The 22347-nt window shown below is 39.8% G+C and overlaps 1 protein-coding gene and 1 long non-coding RNA gene across 2 annotated transcripts in view; both read right to left on the bottom strand.

The window, feature by feature from the left end:
• The window catches only part of PM20D1 (peptidase M20 domain containing 1), a 43432-nt gene extending 27146 nt beyond the window's left edge, over positions 1–16286 (bottom strand). The window contains exon 1 of the mRNA XM_066261535.1: positions 16059–16286. Coding sequence (XP_066117632.1) covers positions 16059–16227 — 169 coding nt within the window. The 5' untranslated portion in view covers positions 16228–16286. The remainder of the gene's footprint in view (positions 1–16058) is intronic.
• LOC136326108 (uncharacterized) lies at positions 1368–9918 on the bottom strand. Its single transcript, XR_010729382.1, has 2 exons — positions 6155–9918; positions 1368–5736 (listed from the first exon to the last, which is right to left on the bottom strand). It is a non-coding gene; the product is annotated as an uncharacterized lncRNA (long non-coding RNA).
• Positions 16287–22347: the final 6061 nt, after the last annotated feature.

The raw sequence follows: 22347 nt of genomic DNA, 5'->3' as shown, positions 1-22347 counted from the left end.
TTAGTATACCATAGTTGGCCTAAAAGCAGCCACCCATTAAGAAAGCGTTCAAGCTCAACAACTTCCCCATCTTAATTACAAACATACTTAAAAACTCCTAATATTAAACTGGACTGTTCTATTATTAAATAGAAGCAATACTGTTAATATGAGTAACAAGAATAACTTCTCCCAGCACAAGTGTATATCAGAACGAATACTTCACTGATAGTTAACAAATCACTAAGCTCATGCTAAAAATAAATCCCTTACACCAAAATTTGTTAGCCCAACACAGGAGTGCAATCAAGGGAAAGATTAAAAGGAGTAAAAGGAACTCGGCAAACACGAACCCCGCCTGTTTACCAAAAACATCACCTCTAGCCTTATCAGTATTAGAGGCACTGCCTGTCCAGTGACATAAGTTTAACGGCCGCGGTATCCTGACCGTGCAAAGGTAGCATAATCACTTGTTCCCTAAATAGGGACTCGTATGAATGGCCACACGAGGGTTCAACTGTCTCTTACCCCCAATCAGTGAAATTGACCTCCCCGTGAAGAGGCGGGGATAATATAATAAGACGAGAAGACCCTATGGAGCTTTAATTAACTAGCCTAAAGAGAATTAACACTAATCAACACGACCTAATATAACTCTATTTAGGTTAGTAATTTGGGTTGGGGTGACCTCGGAATAAAATACAACTTCTGAGTGATTAATATTTAGACCTACAAGTCAAAATAGTACCATCATTTATTGATTTAGGGATAACAGCGCAATCCTATTCAAGAGTCCATATCGACAATAGGGTTTACGACCTCGATGTTGGATCAGGACATCCTAGTGGTGCAGCCGCTACTAAGGGTTCGTTTGTTCAACGATTAACAGTCCTACGTGATCTGAGTTCAGACCAGAGTAATTCAGGTCAGTTTCTATCTATTCTAGGCCTCCCCCAGTACGAAAGGACAAGAGAGGCAGGGCCCACTTCATTCACGCGCCCTCAAGCCAACAGATACTACAATATTAATCTGATAACGCATATAACTAATTCACCCTAGACCAGGGTTTGTTAGGGTGGCAGAGTCCGGTAAATGCATAAAACTTAAACCTTTATAACCAGAGGTTCAACTCCTCTCCCTAACAAAATGTTCTTAATTAATTTACTATTGATAATTGTACCTGTTCTACTAGCCGTAGCATTTCTAACCCTACTAGAGCGTAAAGTATTAGGATATATGCAACTATGAAAAGGCCCAAATGTCGTTGGACCCTACGGCCTACTTCAACCAATCGCAGACGCAGTAAAATTATTTATCAAAGAACCCCTCTTTCATTACCCCTACAATAATAGGACTGCCTGTTGTTGTCTTAATTATTATATTCCCCACTGTCCTATTTCCTTCCTCAGGCCGCCTGGTTGCAAACCGATTAATTGTAATCCAACGATGACTCCTTCATTTAACATCAAAACAAATGATAACAATTCATAGTCAGAAGGGACAAACTTGAACCCTTATACTAATATCACTAATTATATTTATTGGATCTACAAATCTTCTTGGCCTTCTACCTCACTCCTTCACACCCACTACCCAACTATCAATAAACCTCGGAATGGCTATCCCACTATGAGCAGGTACAGTTATCCTTGGCTTCCGATATAAAACTAAAGCCTCCCTCGCACATTTCCTCCCACAAGGAACCCCTATTCCCCTTATCCCTATATTAGTTATTATCGAAACAATCAGTCTGTTTATCCAACCCATAGCCTCAGCAGTTCGACTAACAGCAAACATCACCGCAGGACACCTCTTAATTCACCTTATTGGGGGTGCAACCCTAGCGCTCATAAGCATTAGTACTGCAACTGCATTAATTACATTTATTATTCTTATTTTACTGACTATTTTAGAATTTGCTGTAGCCCTTATCCAGGCTTACGTCTTCACACTCCTAGTTAGCCTATACCTACATGATAATGCCTAATGACCCACCAAACCCATGCATACCATATAGTAAACCCCAGCCCATGGCCTCTCACAGGAGCCCTTTCTGCACTACTATTAACCTCAGGACTAATTATATGATTCCATTTTAACTCAGTATCCCTTCTACTGTTAGGCCTAACAACCAATCTCCTGACAATATATCAATGATGACGCGACGTTGTCCGAGAAGGTACATTCCAAGGTCATCACACACCCGTTGTTCAAAAAGGACTTCGCTATGGAATGATCCTCTTTATCGTCTCAGAAGTATTTTTCTTCGCAGGTTTCTTTTGAGCCTTTTACCACTCAAGCCTAGCCCCCACCCCAGAACTAGGCGGCTATTGACCTCCCGCAGGCATCACTCCCCTAAACCCCCTAGATGTCCCCCTACTAAATACATCTGTTTTACTAGCTTCTGGCGTATCAATCACCTGAGCCCACCATAGCTTAATAGAAGGTAATCGCAAACATATAATCCAAAGCCTATTTATCACAATCTGCCTAGGTCTATATTTTACAGTACTACAAGCCTCCGAATATTATCAAACTTCTTTTACCATTGCTGATGGTGTTTATGGCTCTACATTCTTTATAGCCACCGGATTCCATGGACTACACGTAATTATTGGCTCCACATTCTTAATCGTATGTCTACTACGACAACTAAAATTCCACTTCACATCAACCCACCATTTCGGATTTGAAGCCGCAGCCTGATACTGACACTTTGTTGATGTAGTTTGGCTGTTCCTATACGTTTCTATTTACTGATGAGGTTCATACTCTTTTAGTATTAATTAGTACAACTGACTTCCAATCAGTTAGATTCGGTGATAAGTCCGAAAAAGAGTAATAAACGTATTAATTTCTATTTCCATTAACACCCTTCTAGCAACCCTCCTAGTAATTATCGCATTCTGACTCCCTCAAACTAATACTTATGCAGAAAAATCTAGCCCCTATGAATGCAGATTTGACCCCATAGGATCTGCACGATTGCCTTTTTCTATAAAATTTTTCCTGGTAGCCATCACCTTCTTATTATTTGACTTAGAAATTGCCCTCCTCCTACCCCTCCCCTGAGCCACTCAAACTAATAATCTCCCCACTATACTTGTCATATCTCTATTTCTTATTACCCTTTTAGCCGTTAGTCTGGCCTACGAGTGATCTCAAGAAGGGTTAGAGTGAGCTGAATAATGGTAGTTAGTTTAAAACAAAACAAGTGATTTCGACTCACTAAATTATGGTTCCACCCATAACTACTAAATGTCCCTGACCTATATGAACACAATATTAGCCTTTACAATCTCCCTAGTTGGCCTATTAATATACCGCTCTCACATAATATCCTCACTACTATGCTTAGAGGGTATAATATTATCACTATTTGTAATAATCGCTATAACAATTCTAAACTCCCACCTAACTCTCGCCAGCATACTGCCTATCATTCTTTTAGTATTCGCTGCCTGCGAAGCAGCCCTAGGCCTATCTCTGTTAGTTATAGTATCCAATACTTACGGCGTTGACCATGTACAAAACCTAAACTTGTTGCAATGCTAAAAATTATTATACCAACAGTTATACTTATCCCCCTTACATGATTATTCAAACCTAACATAATATGAATTAATACAACAATATACAGCCTGTTAATCAGTCTACTGTGCCTGCCCCTGATTAATCAATTCAATGACAACACTCTAAACTCATCCTTAATATTCTTCTCTGATTCTCTATCAATACCCCTCCTCCTTCTAACAACATGACTCTTACCCTTAATAATTATTGCCAGTCAATTCCACTTGGCAAAAGAATCCACAACACGGAAGAAATTATACGTCACAATACTCATCCTACTACAAACATTCCTAATCATAACCTTCACTGCCACAGAATTAATCCTATTTTATATTTTATTTGAGGCCACCCTAGTACCAACCCTTATCATTATCACCCGTTGGGGTGGACAAGCAGAACGTCTCAATGCCGGACTTTATTTTCTATTCTATACCCTAGTAGGCTCCCTCCCCCTATTAGTAGCACTCACATATATCCAAAACACCACAGGATCATTAAATTTCTTACTACTGCAATACTGAGCCAGCCCTCTACAAAACTCTTGAGGTAACTCCCTTTTATGACTGGCTTGCATGTTAGCATTCATGGTAAAAATACCTCTTTATGGACTCCACCTTTCACTCCCAAAAGCACACGTAGAAGCCCCTATTGCGGGATCCATAGTCCTTGCCGCCGTGCTATTAAAGCTAGGGGGCTACGGAATGCTACGAATCACAACATTTCTCAACCCTCTTACAAGTAACATAGCTTACCCATTTATAATGCTCTCACTATGAGGCATAATTATGACAAGCTCAATTTGCTTACGTCAAACAGACCTAAAATCCCTAATCGCCTATTCATCAGTAAGTCATATAGCCCTGGTAATCGTAGCAGTCCTCATCCAATCACCATGAAGCTACATAGGAGCTACTGCCTTAATAATTGCCCACGGACTAACTTCCTCTATGCTATTTTGCCTAGCCAATTCCAATTACGAACGAATCCATAGTCGAACTATAATCTTAGCTCGCGGCCTGCAAACTATTTTACCCCTTATGGCCTCCTGATGACTTTTAGCAAGCCTCACCAACCTAGCCCTTCCCCCTACTATTAATTTAATTGGAGAACTATTCGTAGTTATAGCAACATTCTCTTGATCAAATATATCCATTATCCTTATAGGACTAAATATTATTATCACCGCTCTTTACTCCCTATATATGTTAATTATAACCCAGCGGGGTAAACACACCCACCATATTAATAATATCAAGCCCAATTACACACGAGAAAATACACTAATAGCAATACATCTGGTACCCCTACTCCTCTTATCAATTAACCCAAAAATCATTCTGGGTACACTATACTGTAAATATAGTTTAATAAAAACCCTAGATTGTGAATCTAGTAATAGGGTCTAAACCCCCTTATTTACCGAAGAAGAATGCAAGAACTGCTAACTCATGCCACCGTGCCTAAAACCACGGCTTTTTCAAACTTTTAAAGGATAGTAGTTATCCGTTGGTCTTAGGAACCAAAAAATTGGTGCAACTCCAAATAAAAGTAATAAACCTATTTAATATATCTATTGTATTAGCATTACTCCTATTAACTATACCAATCATAGCAACAACCTTCAACCTAGACAAAAAGCCAAATTATCCAAACTACATCAAAACCATAGTCTCATATTCCTTTGCAGCCAGCCTGATTCCAACCCTATTATTTATTAGCTCCCATCAAGAAATAGTAATCTCCAACTGACACTGAATTACAATTCAAACAATTAAACTCTCAGCTTTAAATTCGATTACTTCTCAATACTATTTATACCAGTAGGACTATTTGTGACCTGATCTATTATAGAGTTCTCAATATGATATATACACTCAGACCCAAATATTAACCGCTTTTTTAAGTACCTGCTAATATTCCTAATTACAATAATAATCCTGGTAACAGCCAATAACCTATTTCAACTTTTCATCGGCTGAGAAGGAGTAGGTATTATATCTTTTCTACTCATCGGATGATGGTATGGTCGCGCAGATGCCAATACCGCCGCCCTCCAAGCAATTCTATATAACCGAATTGGAGACATCGGCTTTATCGCCTCTATAGCATGATTTATGATAAACTCTAATACCTGAGAACTCCAACAGATCTTTGCATTAAACCTAGAAAACACAAACTTCCGCCCTGGCCGGTTGGCTCAGCGGTAGAGCGTCGGCCTAGCGTGCGGAGGACGCGGGTTCGATTCCCGGCCAGGGCACACAGGAGAAGCGCCCATTTGCTTCTCCACCCCTCCGCCGCGCTTTCCCTCTCTGTCTCTCTCTTCCCCTCCCGCAGCCAAGGCTCCATTGGAGCAAAGATGGCCCGGGCGCTGGGGATGGCTCTGTGGCCTCTGCCCCAGGCGCTAGAGTGGCTCTGGTGGCAACATGGCGACGCCCAGGATGGGCAGAGCATCGCCCCCTGGTGGGCAGAGCGTCGCCCCTGGTGGGCGTGCCGGGTGGATCCCGGTCCGGCGCATGCGGGAGTCTGTCTGACTGTCTCTCCCTGTTTCCAGCTTCAGAAAAATGAAAAAAAAAAAAAAAAAAAGAAAACACAAACTTCCCACTCATAGCCTTGCTCCTAGCTGCCACTGGAAAATCTGCCCAATTTGGACTCCACCCATGACTTCCCTCTGCCATAGAAGGCCCTACACCCGTTTCCGCCCTACTACACTCAAGCACTATAGTTGTTGCAGGGGTATTCCTATTAATTCGATTCTACCCTCTAATAGAAAACAATAAGCTAGTACAAACAATAATCCTATGCCTAGGAGCCATTACAACCCTATTTACAGCAATCTGTGCCCTAACCCAGAATGATATTAAAAAAATCGTTGCCTTTTCCACCTCCAGTCAATTAGGCTTAATAATAGTTACCATTGGCATTAACCAACCCCACTTAGCATTCCTCCATATCTGCACCCACGCATTCTTCAAAGCAATACTATTCATATGCTCCGGATCTATTATCCACAGCCTAGGTGACGAACAAGATATCCGAAAAATAGGAGGCTTATTCAAAACCCTCCCTTTCACTACTAGCGTCTTAGTCATCGGAAGTCTTGCCTTAACAGGCACCCCCTTCCTAACGGGCTTTTACTCTAAAGACCTTATTATCGAAGCAGCCAACATCTCATATACCAACGCCTGAGCCCTACTACTAACCCTCCTAGCCACTTCCCTTACAGCTGTCTACAGCACACGAATCATTTTCTTCGCGCTCCTAGGACAACCACGATTCCCTACTCTTATTCTAATTAACGAGAACAATCCCCTCTTAATTAACTCTATCAAACGCCTATTGATTGGAAGCATTTTTGCAGGGTCTCTACTATCAAATAGCATCCCCCCAACCACCACCCCACAAATAACAATGCCTCTATACCTAAAACTTATAGCCCTAGGAGTAACCCTAACAGGATTCATAATAGCCTTAGAACTTAATCAAATTACTTATAACCTAAAATTTAACAAACCCTCAAGCATGTTTAAATTCTCCAACCTCCTAGGCTATTTCCCTACCATCATACACCACCTCCAACCACAAATAAGCCTTACAGCAGGTCAAAAATCCGCCTCCCTTCTACTAGACCAAATTTGATTAGAAATACTATTACCGAAATCAATCTCAAACATACATATAAAGTCTTCCACCACAGTATCCAACCAAAAAGGCTTAGTCAAATTGTATTTCCTCTCTTTCCTCATTAAACTGACCCTTTCCATAATCATATTTAATTTCCACGAGTAATCTCCATAATAACTACAACCTCAATAAGCAAAGATCACCCTGTTACCACTACCCATCAAGTCCCATAACTATATAACCCCGCAACACCCATAATCTCTTTACTAAAAAACCCAGTATCACCCGTATCATAGATTACCCAATCCCCCATGTCACTAAATTTTAACACCACCTCCAACTCAACCCCCTCATTCTCAATTACACTAATAACTAACCCTGCCTCCATAAATAGACCTGTAATGAGAGAAGCTAAAACCGTTTTATTAGATACCCACACCTCCGGATACTGCTCAGTCGCTATGGCCGTAGTATAACCAAAACCCACCAACATACCCCCTAGATAAATCAAAAACACCATAAGACCTAAAAATGGCCCATCAAAACTAATCACAATACCACAACCTACTCCTCCACTCACAATTAATCCTAATCCTCCATAAATTGGTGATGGTTTAGAAGAAAACCCTACAAATCCAACTACAAATATAATACTCAAAATGAACGCAATATATGTCATCATAATTCCTACATGGCCTCTATCCATGACTTATGACATGAAAAATCACCGTTGTATTTCAACTATAAGAATTAATGACAAACATCCGCAAATCCCACCCACTATTTAAAATCATCAACGACTCTTCCGTTGATCTCCCCGCACCTTCAAGCATTTCTTCTTGATGAAACTTTGGCTCCATTTTAGGTATTTGTCTAGCAGTGCAGATCCTAACAGGCCTATTTCTTGCAATACATTATACCTCTGACACTGCCACAGCATTTAATTCTGTAACACATATTTGTCGAGACGTAAATTACGGTTGACTCTTCCGTTACCTCCATGCCAACGGCGCCTCCATATTCTTTATCTGCCTATACCTCCATGTAGGACGAGGTCTCTACTACGGGTCCTATACCTTCACAGAAACTTGAAATGTGGGAATTCTCCTACTATTCGCAGTTATAGCCACCGCTTTTATAGGATATGTTTTACCATGAGGCCAAATATCCTTCTGAGGAGCCACGGTTATCACAAATCTCCTCTCCGCTATCCCCTACATCGGGACAGACTTAGTTGAATGAATTTGAGGGGGCTTCTCTGTAGATAAAGCTACCCTAACCCAATTCTTCGCCTTCCATTTCCTCTTACCATTCATTATCGCGGCCCTAGTCATAGTTCACCTGCTATTCCTCCACGAAACAGGATCTAACAATCCAACAGGTATCCCCTCAAACGCAGATATAATCCCCTTCCACCCTTACTATACAATTAAAGACATTCTGGGATTTTTACTAATATTAACTGCCCTACTAGCACTTGTACTATTTGCCCCAGATATGTTAGGAGACCCAGACAACTACACCCCAGCTAACCCACTAAACACCCCGCCCCACATTAAGCCAGAGTGATACTTCCTATTCGCCTATGCTATTTTACGGTCTATTCCCAATAAATTAGGAGGCGTCCTAGCACTAGTCCTATCAATTTTAATCCTAGCCCTAGTCCCCATACTCCACACCTCAAAGCAACGAAGTATAACATTCCGTCCCCTCAGCCAATGCATGTTCTGACTCTTAGTTGCAGACCTCATTACACTCACATGAATTGGAGGCCAACCTGTAGAACACCCCTATGTTATTATTGGCCAATTAGCTTCAATCCTATATTTTTCAATTATTCTAATCCTTATACCCCTCGCTAGTGTCATAGAAAACCGATTCTTAAAATGAAGAGTCTTTGTAGTATATTTAATTACTCTGGTCTTGTAAACCAGCAAAGGGGATTCAACCTCCCCCAAAGACCTCAAGGAGAGAGCGCAAGCCCCACCGTCAACACCCAAAGCTGATATTCTAATTAAACTACCCCTTGGCCTATATAAGGAAATAAAATTTTTCAAAGTGGCCTTTCCGCATTATGTACAATTTTATTTTCTATGTACATCGTGCATTATATTATATGCCACATTAATATTAAGCAGGTACATATTAATTAAATGGTACAGGACATATTAATTGGTCATCGTACATACACCATTCAGTTTAATAAATCCTTGTCAACAGGACTATCCTCATCCAAAGGGTGTCTCTTGATCTACCAACCTCCGTGAAACCAACAACCCGACAGACACCACATGGTAGCACTCTTCTTGCTCCGGGCCCATTAATCGTGGGGGTTTCTAAACTGGGTCGTAAACGGCATCTGGTTCTTACCTCAGGGCCATGGGACAGTAAAATCGCCCACACAGTGCTCTTAAATAAGACATCTCGATGGATTAGTCGCTATTAAGTCCGTGATCCCGGCATAGCTTGCACTGTCATGCCTGGGGTGGGTTTTTATTTTTGGGGGATGCTTGGATTCAGCCTTGGCCGTGGAGGCCTCGATGCAGTCAAATAAAGTCAAGCTGGACTTACGGTCAGATTTCCTCGGACAATGAATACCACTGAGATAAAGAATATTTCATGGTTTAGGATACAAATTCAAGTGGTGTGCATCAAGTCATGTTACCCAGGGATATTTACCCTAAGGGGTTATTAGATTAATGGTTTCGGGACATAATACTTTGAACTAATACGAGTGTACGCCTACGCAGGTCCTGAGAGGGTAGTTCATAGCATTATAGGCATACCTCAAGAAGCTAGAAAAAGCTCAAATAAATAACTTGACCCTGCATCTAAAAGAACTAGAAAAACAGCAAGTAAAGCCCAGAGGTAGTAGAAGGAAGGAAATAATAAAGATCAGAGCAGAAATAAATGACATAGAGGCTAAAGAAACAATACAGAGGATCAAAGAAATCAAGAGCTGGTTCTTTGAAAAGGTAAACAAGATTGATGAACCTTTAACCAGACTCACCAAGAAAAAAAGAGAGAGGACTCAAATAAATAAAATTAGAAATGAGAGTGTAGAAATAACAACTGATACAACAGAAATACAAAATATTGTAAGAAAATACTATGAAGAACTGTACGCCAAAAAACTAGACAACCTAGGTGAAATGGACAAATTCCTTGAAACATATAATCTTCCAAAAATTAATCTGGAAGAATCAGAAAACCTAAACAGACCAATTACAACAAATGAGATTGAAACAGTTATCAAAAAGCTCCCAAAAAAGAAAAGTCCTGGGCCTGATGGCTTCACAAGTGAATTCTACCAAATATTCAAAGAAGAACTAACTCCTATCCTTCTCAAGCTATTTCAAAATATTCAAGAGGAAGGAAGACTTCCAAGCTCCTTTTATGAGGTGAGTATAATTCTGATTCCAAAACCAGGCAAAGACAACACAAAGAAAGAAAATTATAGGCCAATATCCCTGATGAATTTAGATGCTAAAATTCTCAACAAAATATTAGCAAACCAGATCCAGCAATATATGAAAAAAAATCATACACCATGATCAAGTGTGATTTATTCTTGGGAGGCAAGGCTGGTACAATATTCGCAAATCAATCAATGTGATTCATCACATAAACAAAAGGAAGGAGAAAAATCACATGATAATATCAATAAATGCAGAAAAAGCATTTGATAAAATCCAGCACCCATTCATGATCAAAACTCTCAGCAAAGTGGGAATACAGGGAACATACCTCAACATGATAAAGGACATCTATGACAAACCCACAGCCAACATCATACTCAATGGGAAAAAATTAAAAGCAATCCCCTTAAGATCAGGAATAAGGCAGGGGTGCCCCCTTTCACCACTGTTATTCAACATAGTTCTGGAAGTCCTAGCCACAGCAATCAGACAAGAAAGAGAAATAAAAGGCATTCAAATTGGAAAAGAAGTAAAATTATCATTATTTGCAGATGATATGATATTGTATATAGAAAAACCTAAAGTCTCAGTCAAAAAACTACTAGACCTAATAAATAAATTCAGCAAGGTGGCAGGATATAAAATTAATACTCAGAAATCAGAGGGATTTTTATACACTAACAATGAACTGTCAGAAAGAGAAATTAAGGAGGTAATCCCCTTTACCATCGCAACCAAAAAATAAAGTACCTAGGAATAAATTTAACCAGGGAGGTTAAAGATTTGTACTTGAAAAATTATAAAACATTGATAAAAGAAATCAGGGAAGATACAAACAAGTGGAAGCACATACGTGCTCATGGTTAGGAAGAATAAACATCATTAAATGTCTATATTACCCAAAGCAATTTATAAATTCAATGCAATACCAATTAGAATACCAATTACTTACTTCAAAGATATAGAATACATATTTCAAAAATTTATATGGAACCAAAAGAGAACACGAATAGCCTCAGCAATCTTGAAAAGGAAGAATAAAGTGGGAGGTATCACACTTCTGGATATCAAGTTATACTATAAGGCCATTGTACTCAAAACAGCCTGGTACTGGCATAAGAACAGGCATATAGATCAATGGAACGGAACTGAGAACCCAAAAATAAACCCACACTTTTATGGACAACTGATATTTGACAAAGGAGGTAGAAGCATATGTTGGAATAAAGACAACCTCTTCAACAAATGGTGTTGGGAAAATTGGACAACTACCTGCAAAAAAATGAAACTAGACCACCAACTTACACCATTCACAAAAATAAACTCAAAATGGATAAAAGACTTAAGTGTAAGCCGTGAAAACCATAAGCATCTTAGAAGAAAACATAGGCAGTAAGCTCTCTGACATCTCTCGCAGCAATATATTTGCTGATTTATCTCCATGGGCAAGTGAAATAAAAGACAGGATAAACAAATGGGACTTTATCAAACTAAAAAGCTTCTGCACAGCTAAAGACAACAAGAACAGAATAAAAAGACAAACTACACAATGGGAGAATATATTTGACAATACGTCTGATAAGGGGTTAATAACCAAAATTTACAAAGAACTTGTAAAACTCAATACCAGGAAGACAAACAATCCAATCAAAAAATGGGCGAAAGAAATGAATAGACACTTCTCCAAAGAGGACATACAGATGGCCAATAGGCATATGAAAAAATGCTCAACATCACTAATCATTAGAGAAATGCAAATTAAAACCACAATGAGATATCACCTCACATCAACCAGAATGGCGCTCATCAATAAAACAACACAGAATAAGTGCTGGCGAGGATGTGGAGTAAAGGGAACCCTCCTGCACTGCTGGTGGGAATGCAGACTGGTGCAGCCACTGTGGAAAACAGTATGGAGATTCTCAAGAAATTAAAAATCGAACTGCCTTTTGACCCAGCTATCCCACTTTTAGGAATATACCCCAAGAATACCATAGCACTGTTTGAAAAGAAGAAATGCACCCCCATGTTTATGGCAGCATTGTTCACAATAGGAAAGATATGGAAACAGCCCAAGTGTCTGTCAGTGGACGAGTGGATTAAAAAGCTTTGGTACATATATACTATGGAATACTACTCAGTCATAAGAAATGAGGACATCGGATCATTTACAACAACATGGATGGATCTTGATAACATTATACTGAGCGAACTAAGTAAATCAGAAAAAACTAAGAACTATATGATTCCACACATAGGACATAAAAATGAGACTCAGGGACATGGACAAGAGTGTGGGGTTACGGGGTGGGGGGGAAGAGAGGGAGGGGGTTGGGGAGGGGAGGGGCACAAAGAAAACCAGTTAGAAGGCGACGAAAGACAATTGAACTTTAGGTGATGGGAATGCAGCATAATCAAATGTCAAAATAACCTAGAGATATTTTCTCTGAACATATGTACCCTGATTTACCAATGTCACTCCATTAAAATTAATAAAAAAATAAAGTAGGTACTGCTATTTTTCCTAATTTGAAGGTGAAAAACCAAGCATAGAGAGGTTAGGTGAGCTGCTCTAGATTTGTCCAAAAACGAGCAGAACTGGGATTTAAACACAGGCCTTTTGGGTTTGGTTAGGCTAATATAGTTCTTAAAGGAAAATAAAATCTCCTAAGGCTTTACTTGCCTGACCTGCAATGGTGCAGTGGATTAAGTATTGACCTGGAATGCTGAGGTTGCTGGTTCGAAACCCCAGGCTTGCCCGGTCAAGGCACATACCACAAGCAACCAATGAACATCTAAAGCAGCGGTTCGCAACCTGTGGGTCGCGACCCCGGCGGGGGTCGAACGACCAAAACATAGGGGTCACCTAAAGCCATCGGAAATTAGGCGACCCCTGTGTTTTGGTCGTTCGACCCCCGCTGGGGTCGCGACCCACAAGTTGAGAACTGCTGATCTAGAGTGAAGAAACTACTTCTCATCAGTCCCCCTCTCTGTAAAATCAATAAATAAAATCTTAAAAAAAAAAAATCCAAGATGGGGGAAGTGGAGGAGAGTAGATTTTGGACCCTGGCCCTGAGTGGGAAGCTACTATAAGTTGCTTCCTAAGGTGTCACTCTCAGAAATTCATCACTTTGATGAATCAGGAGCCACAGTCCTGGGTCCTTCCATGAGTGAGGCCTTGTGTGCTTTGTGTGCAGAGAGTGGGCTTACTCCTCGTGGACTGGCTCATCTAGCATTCACTGTGTCTCGGCTAAGGTCAGCTTTTGGGGCACATGATACCTGGGAAGGGGTGGATTTAGAGGCTCCCAAATAAATTCTTCAGTCCTAAATAATCTCATCCTCTTTACCCAGATGTCTCAGTTCCTGAATTGCCAATAGCCTCATCCCTTTGAGCCATGAAGGCTTTGCATTCTTAGAGAGTTCCGGTACCAAATGTAAACACCACTAGGAGGGGAGACACGGTGAATTATGAGAATATTTGATTAGTTAGCTACCCTAAAACACAGTGGGAAAAAATGCACCTGGAGCAGCTTGATGTCAAAGGAGAGCCTCTGAAAGACAAACTTAATTCTGTACTCAGTTTTTCTAAGGATCCACCCTACATCATAGCCCGCTACATAATTGGGGAAGCCTGGTTAAAAACAATTAAACTGCCTATGTGAGAGGCAGATCCAAGATCTGAACTCAGGCATTTTGTCCCTTGTTCAGTTCTTTTTGTTTTTCTTTAATTGATTTTAGAGAGGAAGGGAGAAAGATTGGGACAGAGAGAAACATCAATTTGTTCCACTTATTTATGCATTCATTGGTTGGTTCTTGTATGTGTCCTGACTGGGGATCATAGCCTTGGCATATGGAGCTCCCCTGTTCAGTTCTAAGCCATGTTGTTAGAAGGTTTCTACTTTAGATTCTTATCTAACTTTTGCTGTCTTCTGTGCAGAGACTCTGGTGAGCAGCTGTCTAATACCTTTCTGAGGAATATATATATATTTTGACAAAGCACTACTTTGCCTCCCAGGCCTATCACTTCAGCATTCACACAGTTTATATTCAATCACAGTGGTTAGCTTTTAGCCCTGGCATTTGCCTGAACATGTTTACATAGGCAGTTTCTTTTAATCCATTACTTAATGAGAGGGAAAAGACAAACTAAGCTTAGTGGTGAAGAAAGATCTCATTATCTCACAGGATTTAGCAGTCAGCAGAAATTTTCATCTTTTCTCCTGGAAAATGCAGATTCACAAGGTAAACAAGTTTAAGCCTTGGTTTGAGGTCGAGGGGAGATATGACCTTTAATTAGGGGAAGAAATTAGGAATATGCCGAACTCCAATAACACCTTCCACATCACTTCTTAGAGTCATCTAGTGTGCAGCAGGCCCAACAGGTGCTAGATATTGTCACGCAGTGCCCACTCCTTGCTGTGGGGTTCTGGGGGAGATCATTTAACTGACCCAAGCCTCAGTTCTCTGCCTCTGTAGATGATAAGATTAAGATCATCTTGTCTTAAAATAATGCAGAAATTTAACATAAGTCAAAAATTTCAAAGGTTAAAAGTACAAGTAAAAAGGCAAGTTGGCACCTTCATGTTTATTGCATTGTTGTTTGCAATAGCCAAGATCTGAGAACAGCCCAACTGTCCGTCAGTGGACGAGTGGATAAAAAAGCTGTGGTACATCTACACAATGGAATACTACATGGCCCTAAAAAAGAAAGAAATCTAACCTTTTGCAACAACATGGAGATTATTAAACTAAATGAAATAATGCAGGCAGAGAAAGACAAATATCATATGATCTCATTTATATGTGGAATTTAAAGAACACAATAAACTGAGGAATAAAATAGAAACAGAGGCAGGGTCACAGGTGAACAGATGAACAGCTATCTGAAGGAAAGGGGAAGAGAGGATGGGATTAAAGAAGGTGAAGGGATTAGCCAAAGTCATATATACATAACACATATATACAGACAACAGGGGAGCAATAGCTAGAGGGAAAGAGGAGGTGAAGGGGGAGCAGAGGAGGGGAAATGGGGGTGGAAAGAGACTTTGCATGGGGTATGGGGGGCACGATGCGGTGTGCAGAGGTGTTATATTGAGAGGGACACTTGAAACCGTGTCAACACAATAAATTAAAAAAAAAAAAAAAAAAAAAAAGGCAAGCTGGGGCTAGGGTGGGTGATTGCCCAGCCAACAGAGGCAAAGTTGGAGCTTTCAGGCTGGGCAGGAAACACGAAGTCCCCAGAAGGTAGGTCTGGGGGAGAAGTGGCGTCCCTAGAGGCGCCCCCCCCCCCCCCCCCCGCCCTGCACCAGATGCCGGGATGGGGGCTAACGCTGGGATGCGGTGTGTGTAGCGCCGCCGGAGTTCGAGTAGTGGACCCTCTGCGACCGGAGAGGGGAGTTCCGGGTTGGCCCGAGGAGAGAGGCACCTATATCTGAGCACAGGTGGGTAAAAAGGACCCAAGTTCACCTTTCAGCGTTTCCTTCATTGTAACACATTCCTCTTGGCTGAACTGAGAAGGAATTCGCAACGCCCTCTGATGCTCCCTGCCCCTCTGGTCCTTTGATTTGGAGACGGTGGCGATACCTAGCAGCAGCACAGCCACCAGGGCCAGCACGCCAACGTAAAACGAAGCCATACTCTCAAGTTCCCTTCGCAAGCTTGCGCTGGACTTGGGACCCAAAAGCCCAGCCCGCGGTCAACGCCCAGGCACAGATCCAATGCTAGCAATCGCCTTATCTCCTCTTGATTCTCGGACCTGGCCAGTCATCGTTGGCCTATGGCTGAGAGCCAATCAATCGGTGGGGCGGCCACAACCAGGCTCGCAAGGCTTTTTGGGGATTGTGGTTTCTAGCCCTCTAGCCGGTTGATGGAGAGCGGAGGTGAAAGTAGGTCTCCAGGCATGAGTCAGGTCGGGTCTGTGCTTGGATCTTCCGCTTTGAGATAGTGATAAATCCCTTGCTATATGACACTAAATCAAATTAAAGGGAAGAAAAGCAAAATAAAATGAGTGAAGCTTGTCAAAGGTTCATAAACGGCTGAAATAAACCAATTAATCACTGAAGTAGTGAGTAAAAATTCATTGCGCACACACCAAAAAGAGAGTCAGTAAACAGGAGCATTTAAATCAAAACATGGAACGAAGATTGGTGTGTATTGTTATAAAGCAGCTTATATAGCGAGAAAAAAAGTGACTGTTCTTCACGGTGATTGGTTCCATTATTAAAATTTCCAATGGTTACCTCATATCAACCTCAGTCACGTTTTGCTTACTATTTTAAGAGGCATAAGCAAGAAATGATCTATGTCAAGTTAGTCTTTCAAAATAAACTAAATTAAGCATGTTTGTATGACTCAACTGTTTTTGTCAGCTCCGGGAAACTTCAGAGCTAGTTTCCATTTGGTTTTGGCTAGTTTCCATTTGGTTTTGATTTTAACAGTTCACCCCTTTTGGTCATACTAAATGACCAACCAGAATAGCATCACTCTTGGTTACCGTCGCTGACGTAGGTCGAAGAATCACGCATTCTCTGTTTTCTATTAATTGAGTTAAGCCAGAGAGCAATATCGTCACCATCTTCATCATTTATGTGGTTATTATTGATTTCACTCAGTTGTTTGATTCTGATGGATGCCATAACATGTGAGCAGCTGCTGACTGGCATTTAAAAGCCTTGGGTCTGGAAATTTCCCAGGGCAGAGATTCCCAAGAGCCTACATTTAACCAATTAAAAAAATCAAGTGAGTTTTAATGTTTTAAAAGTTGTTTTACATGGGCAGAACATATGTATTAGTAAGCATTTATCCTCATAATAAATTAGGATGGGATGAACATCAAGATGTTTTATTTCAAATGCATATATTGTCATTAAAAATAAGAATTAGGACTGACCAGGTGGTGGCGCAGTGGATAGAGCGTTGGACTGGGATGTGGAAGGACCCAGGTTCGAGACCCCAAGGTCGCCAGCTTGAGCGCGAGCTCATCTGGCTTGAGCAAAAAGCTCACCAGCTTTGACCCAGGGTAACGTGCAAGGAAAAACTAATGATTGATGCTTCTCATCTTTCCATTCCTGTCTGTCTATCCTCCCTCTCTCTGACTCTCTCTGTCTCTGTAAAAAAAAAAAAAAAAAAAAAAAAAGAATTAGCCTGACCAGGTGGTGGTGCAGTGGATAGAGCTTTGGACTGGGATGTAGAGGATGGAGTTTTGAAACTTCAAGGGTGCCTGCTTGAGCACAGGGTCTCTGGTTTGAGCATGGGATCATAGACATAACCCCATGGTCCTGGCTTAAAGCCCAAGGTCACTGGCTTGAGCCCAAGGTTGCTGGCTTGAACAAGGGGTCACTCACTCTGCTGTGCTCCCCCATCAAGGCACATATGAGAGCAATCAATGAACAACTAAGGTGACGCAATGAAGATGCTTCTCATCTTTCTCCCTTCCTGTCTGTCCATATATGTCCCTCTCTCTGTCACACACACACACAAAATAATTAAAATTTTTTTATTTAGAAAATTAAATTTAACAGGGTGATATTGATCAATAAGAGTACAGAGATTTCAGGTAAACATTTCTATAGCATTTGAACTGCTGATTATGTATACCTATCACCCAGAGTCAAATCATTTTCTGTCATTGTATATTTGTCCCTCTTTACTCCATTCCACCCACTCCCTTCCCTACATCCCCTGGCTCCTAGTAGCCACTTCACTTTTATCTATGTCCATGAATCTCAGTTTTATATGCCACCTATGTGTGAAATCATACAGTTCTTTATGTATTTTGGATATTAACCTCTATCAGATCAAATATCATCTCCCATTTAGGTGGCTGCCTATTTGTTTAGCTGTCAGTTTCTTTTGCTGTGCAGAAGCTTTTAAGTTTGACATATACTGCTCACAAAAATTAGGGGATATATCCCCTAATTTTTGTGAGCAGTGTAGTTCCATTCGTTAATTTTTGCCTTTACTTCCCTTGCCTTTGGGGTCAAATTCACAAATTGTTCTCTATGGCCAAGCTCCATGAACTTACTATTTATATTTTCTTCTATGTAATTTATTGTTTTGGATCTTATATTTAGGTCTTTGACCCCCTTTTTTTTTTTTTACATTTTTCCGAAGCTGGAAATGGGGAGGCAGTCAGACAGACTCCTGCATGCGCCCGACTGGGATCCACCCGGCTTGCCCACCAGGGGGCGATGGTCTGCCCCTCTGGGGTGTCGCTCTGCTGCATCCAGAGCCTTTCTAGCGCCTGAGGCAGAGGCCACAGAGCCATCCTCAGCGCCTGGGCCATCTTTGCTCCAATGGAGCCTTGGCTGCGGGAGGGGAAGAGAGAGACAGAGAAGAAGGAGAGGGGGAGGGTGGAGAAGCAGATGGGCGCTTCTCCTGTGTGCCCTGGCTGGGAATCAAACCCGGGACTCCTGCACACCAGGCCGACGCTCTACCACTGAGCCAACCAGCCGGAGCCTTTGATCCATTTTGAATCAATTTTTGTGCAGGGGGACAAACTGTAGTTGAGTTTCATTCTTTTGCATGTGGCTTTCCAATTATCCCAGCAGCATTTATTGAAGAGGCTTTCTTGTCTACATTGTGTGTTTTTGGCTCCTTTGTCTAAGATGATTTGTCTGTTTATGTGTGGTTTTATTTATGGACTCTCAATTCTGTTCCATTGGTCTGTATGCCTGTTTTTTTTTCTGCCAATACCATGCTGTTTTGATATCATGGCTCTATAGTATAATTTGAAGTCAGGTAGTGTGATACCTGCAGCTTCATTCTTTTTTCTCAGTGTTGCTTTGGCAATTTGAGTTTTTTTATGTTTCCTTACAAACCGGGTGATTTTTTTTAATGACATTGGTATTTTGATGGGGAAATACATTAAAGTTGTATATTGCTTTGAATAATATGGCCATTTTAACTATGTTGATTCTTCCAATCCATGAACATAAAATATTCTTCCATTTCATTGTGTCTTTTTCAATTTCTTTCAATAATGCTTTGTAGTTTTCAGTATATAGGTCCTTCGCATCCTTTGTTAAGTTTATTCCTAGGTATTTTGTTTTTTTTTGTATTGTTGCAATTGTAAAAGGAATTTTTTTTAGTTCATTTTCTGGTTTGATTGTTGGCATTTAGGAAAGCAATAAACTTTTATATATTGATTTTGTATCCTGTAACTTTATTGTATTGGTTTATTGTTTCTAATAATTTTTTTGGTGGAATCTTTGGGGTTTTCTTTATACAAAATTATGTCATTGCAAAATGTGATACCTTTACTTCTTCTTTCCTGATATGAATGCTTTTTATTTCTTTCTCTTGACTGATTGCTCTGCTAAAACTTCCAGAACTATGTTGAATAAGAGTGGAGAGAGTGGGCAGCTTTGTCTTGTTCCTGACTTTAGAGGAAAAGTCTTCATTTTTTCACCATTTGGTATGATATTAGCTGATGGTTTGTCATATATGGTCTTTATTGTTTTGAGGTGTTTTCCTTCTATACCCATTTTATTGAATGTTTTAAACATAAAGGGATGTTGTATCTTATTGAATGCCTTTTCTGTATCTATTGATAGGATCATATAATTTTTGTTCTTTGTTTTGTTGATGTCTTATTATGTTGATCGATTTATGTATATTGAATCATCCTTGTACTCCTGGAATGAATCCCACTTGATTGTGTTGTGTTATATTTTTAATGTGTTGTATTCAGTTTGCCAGTATTTTGTTTAGGATTTTTGCGTCTGAATTCATTAGAGATACTGGTCTGTAATTTTCTTTTTTTGTGTTGTTCTTGCCAGGTTTTGGCCTTATAAAATGTGTTAGGGAGTATTGCTTCTTTTTCTATTTTTTGGCAGACTTTGAGAAGCATAGGAACCAAATCTTCTTTGAATGGTAGAATTCACTAGTGTAGCCATTGGGTCTTGGACTTTTATTTTTGAGGAGGATTTTGATAGTTTTTTCTATTTCCTCCCCGCTTATAGGTCTATTTAGGTTTTCCACTTCTTTGCGACTCAGTCTAAGAAGATTGTATAGTTCTAGGAATTTATTCATTATTTCTAGGTTGTTGAATTTGGTGGCATATAATCTTTCCTAGTACTCTAGTATGATCCTTTGTATATCTATGATGTCTGTGGTAATTTCTTCTCTTTCATTTTGGATTTTGTTTATATGAGTCTTTCCTATTTTTACTCAGTGAGTTTAGCCATGGGTTTGTCAATTTTATAGATATTTTCAAAGGACCAGATCTTTGTTGTATTAATTTTTCTATAGTTTTTTGTTTTATATTACATTTAGTTCTGCTCTAATTTTTACTATTTCCTTTCTTCTCCTGACTTTGGGTTGCCTTTGTTCTTCTTTTTTTCTAGTTCTTTAAGATGTGATGTTGTTTAGTTGGGATCTCTCTTGTTTCTTATTATAAACCTGTAATGATATAAACTTCCCTCTTATTACTGCTTTTGCTGCATTCCCAGAAATTTTTATAAGTTGTGTTGTCATTCTCATTTGTCTGGATATATCTTTTAATCTTGCTTTTATTTCTTCTTTGACTCAGTCATTTTAAAGAAATCTGTTGTTTAATTTCTACATATTTGTGGTTTTATTTACTTTTTGCATTGAATTCTAATTTCAAAGCTTATGGTCAGAAAATATGCTTGGTATAAATTTCAATCTTCCTAAATTTGTTGATGTTAGTTTTGTGGCCCAACATATGGTCTATCTTTAAGAATCTTCCATGCACACTGGAAAAGAATGTTATAATCTGATGTTCTAGGATGTAATATTTTGTAAATGTTTATTATATCCATTTGGTCTCATGTGTCATTTAAAGTTAATAGTTCTTTATTAATTTTCTGTTTGGATAATCTTCAGTGGTCGGCAAACTCATTAGTCAACAGAGTCAAATGTCAATAGCATGATTGAAATTTCTTTTGATAGCCAAATTTTTTAAACTTAAACTATATTTGTAGGTACATTCCTTATCAAGGTAGTGCCTGCACGTGGGATTTTGTGGAAGAGCCACACTCAAGGGGCAAAGTGCCGCATGTGGCTCATAAGCCGCAGTTTGCCAACCAGGGAGTATGATTGTGTTTTTGTTTCTACTTTTAGATTAGTTAGTGGATGTCTTATATGTTTTGGTGCTCCCTAATTTGGTGCATATATATTAAGAAGTGTTATATCTTTTTGATACAATGTCCTCTTTATTATTATGAAATGTTCATCTTTGTTTCTTATTACCTTTGTTGTCTTGAAGTCAGTACTGTCAGATATTAGTATGGCTACACCTGATTTTCTTTGGGTACTATTTGCTTGGAGAGTTGTGTTCTAACCTTTCACTTTGAGTCTACTCTTGTCTTTGCAGCTTAGATGTGTCTCTTAAAGGCAGCATATAGTTGGGTTTTGCTTTTGATTCTCTCTGTTACTCTATGCCTCTTTATTGGTAAGTTCAGTCCATTTACATTTAGGGTAATTATTGATGCTTGAGGATTTTCTATAGCCATTTTACGTTTTGTTTTCTGGTAGCTCTGTGTCTCATTTGGTTCTTCTCTTTTGTGTTTTTGGCAGTTGTTTTTGTGTGGTGGTATTCCATACTTCTTTCCCCTGTTTCTTCTTTTTTTAAGCCATGTGTTCCAATAGTGACTTTTTCTTGGGTAGCTACCATGAAATTAGTGAGAGAAAATTTTTTATATGTACAAGAATCCTTTGTCTTATGAGTGCTTCTGCACTCCATCCTCCTTTGCTACTGCAGAACTTTTTAAAAATTTTTTATTAATTTAAT

Source organism: Saccopteryx bilineata, chromosome 2, assembly GCF_036850765.1.
Source record: "Saccopteryx bilineata isolate mSacBil1 chromosome 2, mSacBil1_pri_phased_curated, whole genome shotgun sequence".
Lineage (NCBI taxonomy): Eukaryota > Metazoa > Chordata > Mammalia > Chiroptera > Emballonuridae > Saccopteryx > Saccopteryx bilineata.
The sequence above is the reverse complement of the archived record's forward strand: the minus strand, read 5'-3'. Positions and strand labels throughout refer to the sequence as shown.